Genomic DNA, 11,638 nt, shown 5'->3' on the forward strand with positions numbered 1-11,638 from the left:
TTTTCTGACTTTAACAATGCAACTGACGACAACATTACCAGATTATTGTTGCACACTTGCACACACACACATAAACAAATATCAACATGCATGTCCAAACACACACACACACACACAAGCAGGCACACACACACACACACACACACACACACACACACACACACACACACACACGTGTAAATGCATACGCACACACATGTACACACACACACACACACACAATATGTGGATTTTTAAAAATACTTTCACCAAAGAAACAGGAACAAATCTTAGTCAAAAATAGAACTAACAACTAGAGTTAGAGAATGTCCTTGACACAGCTAGACCATATGTCAGTGCACATACCAGTCACCCCCCACCCTTCCCCAAATTGAGTATCAATCTCTCAACCTCACATTCCACACAGTGACTTCAAGAATTTGAAATTACTTCCTAAGATCGGTCCTTTAATTAAATCATGACTAACATCGGAACATTTGTTAACTTATCATTAACATCAGAACATTTGTTAATTTATCACTAAAATCAGAACAACTGTTAACTTATCACCTACATCTGAATAACTGTTAAGTTATCACTTACACTTGGCCCATCTGTTAACTAAGGAAAGAATCACAGTCTGCCTACACTCGTCCTGTGTGTCATATGTGTCGTGTGTCGACCTATTGGGACAGTCCTGTCACTGTAGCTGGGTGTCCGCTTGACAGGATAGAAAAGCTGGGGTTATCATCGCCTCACAAGATAGAAAAGCTGGGGTTATCATCGCCTCACAAGACAGAAAAACTGTGGTTATCATTGCCCCTCAAGAAAAGAGGAGAGTTTGAGTTCCATAGCTTACAAAACAGCTGGGAGAATGAAACGCGCACCACTCAAATGCTTGTTATTATGTTCAGATATGCCATTTAAAGAAATGTTTGAAGTTTGAATAATATTATAATATATATTCCAGTCCAGGAATTACTCCGTTTCCTCAACTTAAGCGACATCAAAGGACGCATACTCGTCTGTGCACAGGAAGCAGAGCTAAGCTCATTGGTGCTGTCCCCTGTCCCAGCACAGAACTCAAAGGGACATGAACAACTTACATCACAAACACAGGCACACATCTAGGAACATGAACAACATACACCACACACACAGGAACATGAAGAAAGCAACATACATTACACCTCTAGGAACATGAACAATGTACACACACACCCTGGAACATGAGCAATGTACATTACACGCTCAGGAACATGAACAACTTACACCACACACACAGGAACATGAACAACTTACACCACACACACAGGAACATGAACAACTTACACCACACACACAGGAACATGAACAACATATACCACACACACAGGAACATGAAAAACGTACATTACACACCCAGGAACATGAAAAACGTACATCACTCACACAGGAACATAAAAAACGTACATTACACACCCAGGAACATGAGCAATGTACACAGGAACATGAAAAACGTACATCACTCACACAGGAACACGAACAACATACATCACACCTCTAGGAACATGAACAACGTACACACACACCCAGGAACATGAACAAGGAACATGAACAATATACATCACTTATTTATCATATGACTTGAGCCTATCGGTCAGTCCATCATACTTTTGGTACTTCCAACTGTGACATGAATGGGAAATACTAAACAGAAAGTGACCACTCCGTAGATAAGAGTGAGGAATCATATGTTAGAGGTCACAGGTCAGTTTCCTGGTCAAGTGACCACAAGTTCTCATTCACAGTTTCCACACTCTGAGCAGTCCCAGGAGAGAAGTTTGAAATGTCTCAAGGTAAATTTGCTTGTAAGTATAGGACTACTTCTCCAGTTTTCATGAATTGCCAAAGAAAAAACCCTCATGGTTCTGATGGGCTCTCTGGGCCTGTCGTTGCCTTTTGGCGCCCCGGCGAGAATGTCCTTTTCTCATTCGTCTTGAATTCCGAGGGGCAGAGTCATGGTCCTGATTCAGTGGCGCTTCACAGACATAGCGAGCCTGATATTTGTTACAATGCTTGTTGCGCCATTTTGCTCGCTTTTTCACCACAACACAATTCTTCTTGTGGGGCATCCGACGAACGCGAGGCTTGCCCATTTTCCAGTTGAGGACTGTCACAGGATCGCCAGAGGTGAACACCCAGTTGCCATTCTCAGCTTTGTCATTGAGACCTGGAACACAAGGCAATATCTGTTCTATACACAATCTCACTGACAAATACAGAAATACACATACACACATATAATATATATAAACAATATATATATATATATATAGTGGCGTCTAAAAGAACTTGAAAATGTAATCTCCCAATCATCGTGTTAAAGCTTTGCATTACTCACTCGTGCAGCATACCAATTCACAGCTAAATAAATTTTGCATCATATGACACACTAATATTTCATCTATGTTAAAGAGACGTTCGAGATATGGTCACTCAAAATTTACCTAAAAAATCAGACTCAGTAAAAAAAAAAAAACGAACTTTTACCAAAACCATCACTATAAAACAGCAAGTACCCTAACTCTAACCCTGCTGCCAAAATGGCTGTCTTCTATATATTGACCTCAAGATCATGAAACAGGAGAAGCAAACATAACCTCAACAGAAAATTAAAACGCAAGCTCCTGATCATGAAGAAAAATATTTTTAAAAACCAAAAAAAAACCCAAAAAACAAAGTAGGCACACAGTGTTGTGCATTCTGGCAATGCTAGTAGTAGAAACAACAGTGGGCATCAGAGAAAGTCTTAGTCTTACCAATCCAGAAAGCTTTGCCATTCATCCGTTCCACTAACCAGCGCAGCTGCCTGATGGATCCCACTGAGGTGAGGTGTCCGTTAAACATGATCTGACATTTGTGCTCAGCGTCGTCCCAGGACAATCGCTCATCCACGGGCCTGTAGCAGCGACCCTCGTACTCCACCCAACCTGAGCCATAGACAGACCGGAACAAACTAGTCAGGAAAATTGAAATACAATTTCTAAAGACAGACCGGAACAACCTGTCTGGAAAACTAAAATACAATTTTTAAAGACAGACGGAAGCAAACTAGTCAGGAAAACTAAAATACAATTTCTAAAGACACACAGGAGCTAACTTGTCAGGAAAACTAAATTACAATTTCTAAAGACTGACCGTAACAAAATAGTCACGAAAACTGAAATATAATTCCTAAAGACAGACCGGAACAAACCAGTCCGGAAAACTGAAAGACTTACACATTTCGAATTACCCGACACAAAACTTTTTCTTCTAATGGTCTATCTTTCCCATAACCCTTCTACCTCAATCCATCCCCCCCCCCCAACCCTCTCGTTCTGTCTCTCCATTGCTCTCTCTCTTTCCATCACTCTATCTCTCTTCTGTCTCTCTTTCTCCCTGTCCGTCCCCCCCCTCCTCTCTCTCTTGTTCTGTCTCTCCATCACTCTCTCTCTTCCTTTCTCTCACTCTATCTTTCTTCAGTCTCTCTTTCTCCATATGTCTCCTTGTCCGCCCCCCCCCCCTTCTCTCTCTCTCTCCCCCCTGCTTGTATAAGAGTTTAAACTGCCTTTGGAAAAGACCCAAAAGAGAAACATTAAATGATAGCCAAACAATATTTTTTCTCATTTTAAAACTATGTGCATCGATTTTTTCAAGATCTCTGGAACAAGTGAGATTATATATTATAAAAATTGTGATGACAGTGAGGGAAATTTGAAAAAATCACTTGTGGTGCTTAGCAGCAAGGTAGAGTACAAAGGCCATTTTCCCTGGGCCAAAACCTCTGCGGATGTTTTTGACCGACTGACCGACTGACCTTGTTGACAGGCCTGGCTGGTTGCCCCGTCATTGCTGGAGTTTGGGCTCCAGGGCTCCCACTTGTCCCCGTCACACTTCAGCAGCTGGTAGTGGAAGTCGTCAAAGTGCAGGAAGCCTTTGGTCTCCGCCGTACACTTCTTGGGGACCTGCAATGTGTCAAGAAAGTTGGTTTTTTTCTGTGTTTTTTTGTAAGAGTTTTATAGCGCTCGCAACTGTATAAGGTCACATAAGTGTGCGGGACACATTAAACTTTTTCAGTGGGTCAGAAATTTTTAATATTCCCCAGGTGGTGGCCGAAGCCTACTCTTATCAATTTTAGACCACCAAGGGATCTTTAACGTGCACAACTTGCACTGGCCCTCGGAGATTTTTCGTCCTTGTCCAAGAAGGCTAGGTGTAGATCTTTCCTACCAGAAGATCAGGGGTGTGGTGAAAAGACAGCAATAAAAAGGAGCCAAAGAGTAGCAGTAGAAAGGCTACAGAAAGAGTTAGGAGCCCAGAGGAGGGGGTAAAGGAGGTGAGTGGGCGGGGGTGGAAAGAGGAGATGAAAGCAGACAACAGAACATTGTGCAAGCGGCCATTTATAGGCACTAAAACACAAACATACTGACAAGATCTTTCGCTGTCTGTGGCCGGGTACCCATTCCCACCTCGGTGGAGTGAGAAAAATTCGTGTTAAGTGCCTTTCCTGAGCACACAACGTCGGGCCCGCAGCTCGAACCTCCGAACCCGCAACCTCACGATTAAGAGTCCGGTACCCTAAAAACCCCAGGCCACTGACACACATATATACATACATACACACACATATCACATATATTGGCCTATATACATATATCTGGTAAGCATGCTGGAAACACAAGTATTTCACCAGGTAAATGTGTTGGAAACATAAATGTCACCTGGTCAAGGCGTTGGAAACAAAAATCTCACCTGGTATGTGTGAGACAGCGTGGTGGAATCAGGCGCTCGTCAAAATAATGAAAGTGGAGAAACTGACATTTTTCTGCAGGTTTGGGAACTTTAATTGCCCTTTTATCCCCATAAAAAAATACACATCCCTCTAGAATTTACTGGAAAACGTTGCTTAAATCATAAAAGATGTAAACTTTCAGTTTCAACGGGCTCTCAAGCTAAGGAAATAACAAAACTTTGGGGGACATTTTTTCGCTAATTTTACCTGTGAAACCAGGCAATCACCAATATCTTGAGTGGTATCCAAGATAAATGGGCATTTATTTCATAAAAAGTGAGACAAATTAACAAATTTTAAGATGATACCAATAACTCCATATGCCCCAAAAATTGACAAGCGCCCGATTTCACCATGTCGCGACACAAATGTGTTGGAAACAAGAATATCACCTGGTATACCGCTGTGCCCTGTGGTCGTGTGAGACCATTCGAACTAGGAGATGTGATGTCCACCTCAGCAGATGATGGGCTAGGAAGGATGACTTCACTCTTTCTTCCGTTCCTCTTCCTCTTTCTTCTGTTCTTTCTTTTCTTCCCTTTCCTTCGCCTTCTGTTTTTCCTTCTTTTTCCTTTTCCAGAACCACTGAGAGAAGTTACTGGAGAGGAGGGTGAGGAGGTCTCACTCATTGAGGATTTTTTCTCTGCCTCGGTGTTGAGGAACGCATTGTCGAAGCCATTGCTCAGAGGGATGTTGCCAATGTTGTGAAACTGACAAGAGAAAAATAAGGGTGGTCAAGTTGTGAAACTGACAAGAGAAAAATAAGGGTGGTCAAGTTGTGAAACTGACAATAGGAAAATAAGGGAGGTCAAGTTGTGAAACTGAAAACAGGAACAAAATAAGGTTGATCAAAGAAACAAGATTAAAAGAGCAAACTGACACCTACCTCAAGACTGTAGGCATTAACATCTACACAGCACACAAAACATCTTAAAGCTCATGCCTAGGCAAACATATTTCGCTTCTGTGTTCAACATGAGGAGAATGGACCTCTGAATAGCTAGTAGGCTGGAAGCACAACGGCAACTGAAGGAGAAGGATGGAATCTGAACTTCTGTGACACTTAATAGTTGAGGCTTTGACTTTTCAATCGTTCATAATGACAGTAGAATTGCCGTGTTTTATTTATTTATATTTTCATTCAGTGGAGATATTCAAAGACATAGAGACAACAAAACTCATCAATTCCGCGTGATTATTGTCGCGGTTGAAAGCAACACACGATTGTGTAAGTCCTAATTGCTCTAGACTGCTAGAAATAAACAACATCCTAAACTACATAAAAACAGCCAAGTCATCTAATGAAAGTTCTGCAACCATTCACAAAACTGCTTGTAATGGGAAATATTTGTTAGTGATACACAAGTGAAAAGATTGGTTACCAGAGTAACTTGATCTCTTGAGTCACCAGCCGTGGGGATGGGCCGGCCTTGTTGACTGCCCACTGTCATTTCCTCTCCGTTGGAGTATTTGCTGATCATGCCAAGGTACTGCGGGCACTCACCTGATCACAAATTATATTTAATTTTATTTGGTCAAATACGAAAACATCACAAAATTCTATGCACAAGTAGATGTAGCAAAACTATTCAGGCTTGATATAAAGTTGTGCTTTGGTTACAAGGACTGGTGTAGTTTTAATGCTCTGTGCCACAGCTCACAGTAGACAAGTGTTTGATTTCCCTCTTGGAGTAATTATTAGATCAAGTGTCACTGTATGTCTTTGCGATACTGAACCCTACAAAGCTCCATTGGCCCTTACAGGTGCTGTGGAAGCAGCCTGCTTCCTGAATGAGTTTAATACACAGGTGGGAGTTTTGTTGATGTTGTTGTTATCCATAAACTGGTCCGAGTGTTGTTGTTGTTGTTGTTGCTGATGTTGTTGTTGTTGTTGTTGTTGTTATCCATACACTGGCGGGAGTGTTGTTGTTTTTGTTGCTGATATTGTTGTTGTTGTTGTTGTTGTTGTTGTTATCCATACACTGGTGGAAGTGTTGTTGTTGTTGTCGTTGTTGTTGTTGTTTCAGTGCCTCTAATGAAATAACCGGACAAGATACAAAATCAATTTTTTACACCTAAAACTGTACGTTGAAAAGTACCAAAAATGAAGTCAGCCCAGCCAAAGCGGTGACAAGGAGCTCACCCCCATGACCCCGATGTGAAAAGGCGCTCAACATGCCCCTCTCCCCCCTGCGTTGCAACTAAAAAACTAAAATTCCACCGTTGCTGCGCGTTGAGCTGAGCTGACCAGATTCCTCAAGTTATTCGTGATACTGGATAAGGGCTTTGGAAATTGGGCAGATCAGAAACTGAATCCTTGGTTGAGAAGTGTCTCATTTGAAGCATATAAATGATGGCTCAGGGAGGAAGTTTGCTTGACAAAGTTGCTTAATGTTCCGATGAGGAGGTAATTGATCCCCAGTGGAACAGCTTTTCGTCAAGGTGCTGAACAGATCTCAATGACCCTACAGTGCTGAAAAAGGCCGTAAAACCATACCATGACCTGAAATAGATGAGCAAGGTAAACAGTTTGGTTTCTGTGTCCAGTTCACTGACCGTTCTCAGCATTGATGATGACCACCCGCAGCTTTCTCTTCTCGCCCAGCATGGTGTTGATTGGCTCGACCAGGCTAAGGCGAAGCTTCTCGTTGGGCTCCATAAGTCCATCGTCTGGGATGGTCAGAGACCACGTGGCTCTGGACGCTCCTGTGGGGGGGGGGGGGGGGGGGGGCAAAACGTGACAGGTGCAAGGTCGGTGATAAAACATTGCACGAGGTCAGAGCATGGACACCCTATGACGTATGTGTGTGTGTGTGTGTGTGTGTGCGTGTATGTGTGCGTGTTTGTGTGTGTGTGGGTGTGTGTGAGTGTGAGTGTCTCACTCTCTCTCTTTCTGTGTGTACGTGCGTGTGTGTGTGTGTCTGTGTGTGTGTGTGTGTGTGTGTGTGTGTGTGTGTGTGTGTGTGTGTTTGTGTGTACATAAATGTATGCATATAATCACTTTCAGTTTGTGGTTTCTATCAGCATGTATGTATAAGAGGTGTGTGGGGGGGTGGGGGTTGTTGTGTCTTGAGTCGAAGATTCCGCTCAATAAATGGTTAACTAGAGGATGTGAGAATGACGTATGATAAATGGTTAACTAGAGAACATGAGAATGATGTGTGATAAATGGTTAACTAGAGAAACTGAAAATGATGTACGATAAATGGTTGACTAGAGGATATGAGAATGACATATGTAATGTGGGTTGACTTGATCTGCAAATACCATACAGAAGTTATGGCTGTAGATGTGCCACACCTACACCCCACTCGGAACTACAGGTGGATATTACAGAAAGGAGATGACAACCGACCTGGATCAAACTGGATTTGCTTGGCTGTGCTGGGCACGAAATCCTGGCCTCTCTTTGTGGACATCTCGCGGATGTGCATGCTCACAAACGCCGACTGTTCCAGACTGCCGGTCCTGGACACTGGGATGTTCAGTGTGCCGATGTTCTCGCAGACCACCACTTCCTCTTGGCCGAACTCGACACGGGACCAGCTCATCTCAAACCTAGGTACAGTTTGTCACAATTATAGGTCACAATTATAGGTACAGTTTGTCAGAATAATAGGTAGGCCTACAGTTGGTCACAATTATAGGTACAGTTTGTCACAACAATAATAAGTAGTATAGTTTGTCACAATAAACTTAGAGGTACAGTGTGTCAGAACAAACTTAGAGGTACAGTTTCTCAGAGCCATGGTCAATGTGTGTCTGTACTGACAGTGTAAAACTCATACTGAACCTAGGTTCAGTTTTTGAGAGGAAGTGTGCGTGCAAGTCTGTAGTGACTGAGTGAAAGAACAGAAGAACATACTTGTGTCAGTTCATAGACAGGGGGGTGGGGGGAGAGAGACTCAAGATTGTAATTGGTAGCTGGCTGTTGCAGAATGACAATGGAATTGAGCTGTGACAATAAATGGATTACTGGCTGCAAGTATAACTGAAATCAAATCACACATAAGACAATAATGTGTATTTTAATTCATGAAGAGTAGCACTAGAAACCTAAAGCTTAGAGAAAAAAATAAATAATAAAACAGCTTCCAAAACGAATAGGCCTAGAGTAAAAAAATGTTTTTTTGGCTGGTGTGAGAGAGATGGATGAGGTGGAAAGAATGAAACAAACACAAAAAAGGAGGAGAGATAAATGCAATAGATGTTTGATACGAAAGAAGTAGCAAACCACATCAGAGCACCCGCCTACCACCCGCGGACAAACTGTTGTGTCTAAAGAATTTTCCAAAGTCTGGTTGAGATCAAGCGTGTATTTTTTTAGCCAGAATTGTGGTAACTGTTTACGAATATCGGTACCTAAAGTGGGCATGACTTGGATTCTCTTTAGAGATATCAACAGTGGCACAATAATCTAGATGAGCACTTAAAACTCCTTTAATCAATGCTTTTTATTCACTTGTACACAGTCTGAGCTTTTCAAACGATGTATTATACTTGGGGGGTCGTCTCAAAACACCTTTTTTGAGATATGTCGGCAAAAAGAGATTGATTTCATAGTCTTCGCTACAGTTGGCCATGTTTGATTAATTATTATATAGGCTGGGGGTGATGTTGTAAAAAAGCACAATTTACATATTTCCAGCTCAAAGTATTGTCTGATAGAAACAGGGGTGAAATGAAAGCTGCTGAAGAATAAGTTTGAACAGAAATCTCAATTTCTACAGGATATAGCCCAAAATGACTTGAGGCCAAGGCCTAAAGAAAGCGCAGCGAATTCTAAACTTTATTCACAGCTCCTTCCACATTTGTTGCAACAGTTTACCTCTGTGAGTCAAGGTTTTGGGGAACATTTGAACATTTGCTGCAACAGTTTACCTCTGTCCGGCGAGCACGTTGCCCCTCATGTCCTCAACGCGGAAAGTGAACGAGTCATGGTAATTGTTGCTTTTCTGATTCACGATGTACAGGAGACTGCCTGAGTCCAAGTCCTGCTGTGTGAATCGTCTCCGGACATAGCGCTTAGCAACTGTGTTCTCCAAATGACCATATTTGGGACGAGATGTCATCACAAACCAAATACTGGAGCTGTGGATGTTGACATATTTACATACGTAAATTAGATAGTTAAACAAACAGATAGATGAGGTAGATTATCTCTGTTTATGGTATTTAGACAAATAAACAAACAGATGGACAGAGATCTGAAAAAGGACAGAATGGATACAGGAAGAGATAAGAAAGTCGTTGTGAGGTGGTAATAACAATAAATATAATAATAATAATAATAATAATAATATAATAATAATAATAATAATAATAATAGTAATAATAATAATAATAATAATAATAATAATAATAATAATAATAGTAATAATAATAATAATAATACAATAATAATAATAATAACTATTACTATTATTATTATAATTATAATTATTTTCATTATTACTATTATTATTATTACTATTATTATTATTATTATTATTATAGCACAGATCCAGGGTCTACCGACTAACCATTATTACCCAGGCAAATCCTAGACTACTTAGAAACATTCTCGGTTTCCGAGCCGGTTTACACTCAAACACTTAAAGTCTGACAAGAACTTTCCATGTCTATAGATCTTCCCAACAGGGTGAAGTAAGAAAAATTTGTGGAAAATGAAACTCCCAAGGACACACGTGATTGCAACTTCCTGTTTCCTTCATTTCTATTTGTTAGCTTTCCGTACCAAAGCAGAGGAAAAAGAGGACACACTGAACCATGTCTACACTATATCAACATGGCAAAAACCTTTCCACTTCCTCACCTGTCTGAGTCAGAGTCAACAGCCCGCAGCATTTTACTGGTCAGTTTGTAACCATAGCGACGGCGGCCCAGGTGCTGAAGCAGTTCTGGACTCTTGTTGACCACAAGTCGGGGCGCATCCTCCACCAGGGGCTGGACAAAGATGCTGGGAACAAGGACAAACACCATAGTGTAGGATTATTTTTTTTTTTATAGTAGAGGGTTTTACGGTGCTCGCAACTGCATAAGGTCATAAGAGCGCCAAGGGGTGGGTGTCAACAGAGAAGTCTTTACAGGGAATCAGACTTAGACTGCTCACCTCTTTAGCTTCAACAGCATAAGGTCTGCTTCGACTATCAAGGCACCCCAAAATAGCAGGTCACAATTAAGAGTGACAAACATACAAAAGAAGTAGAGGAAAATGACAACAGTAAGGATCAGGAAAGAAAAAGAAGCAGTTCCCTGTTGTAGATCAGGCACAGTTATGAGCGTGACATGAATCAGCCCATATACAATTCTACTGTGCTTGAACAAGAAATGTCCCCCCTTTGGGAATGGCCTAAAGACACTACAGTCAGTGGCACTGCCCCGGGGGGTTGATATTGTAGGAGGTGGGAACAAGGACAAACACGATAAAATAGGAGGCGGGAGGAGAGGCATGGACACGTCATTGTACACATTGTATATGTCACTGTACAAATCATTGTATATGTCATTGTATATATTATGTTATATGCCATTGCACACATCACAGCTCACCTGAACATGGACGGCTGGTTCTGTAGACTGCCGTTGAGGAGAAAACCCTCATGGCGACTGTCACTGACGGTGAAGAGAAAGTTGTCTAAACCTGCGGGGAGAAAAGAAGGGTAAGACTGTACAGTATAACTGTCTGTACTGTTGGTTGACATATAACTGTCTGCACCGTTTGTTGACATATAACTGTACTATTGGTTGACGTATAACTGTACTGTTGGTTGACATATAACTGTCTGTACTGTTGGTTGACATATAACTGTACTGTTGGTTGACATATAACTGTCTGTACTC

At 41.6% G+C, this 11,638-nt stretch overlaps 1 protein-coding gene across 1 annotated transcript in view; it reads right to left on the bottom strand.

The window, feature by feature from the left end:
* Positions 1-1,289: 1,289 nt before the first annotated feature.
* LOC101852029 (FRAS1-related extracellular matrix protein 1) overlaps positions 1,290-11,638 on the bottom strand; it is a gene marked incomplete in the record, with an annotated part of 53,349 nt that continues 43,000 nt past the window's right edge. The window contains 10 exon segments of the mRNA XM_035970548.1: positions 1,290-2,191; positions 2,781-2,951; positions 3,821-3,968; positions 5,188-5,505; positions 6,178-6,299; positions 7,352-7,501; positions 8,151-8,353; positions 9,677-9,886; positions 10,611-10,754; positions 11,348-11,438. Coding sequence (XP_035826441.1) covers positions 1,857-2,191; positions 2,781-2,951; positions 3,821-3,968; positions 5,188-5,505; positions 6,178-6,299; positions 7,352-7,501; positions 8,151-8,353; positions 9,677-9,886; positions 10,611-10,754; positions 11,348-11,438 — 1,892 coding nt within the window.

This window comes from Aplysia californica, unplaced genomic scaffold (assembly GCF_000002075.1).
Source record: "Aplysia californica isolate F4 #8 unplaced genomic scaffold, AplCal3.0 scaffold00284, whole genome shotgun sequence".
NCBI lineage: Eukaryota > Metazoa > Mollusca > Gastropoda > Aplysiida > Aplysiidae > Aplysia > Aplysia californica.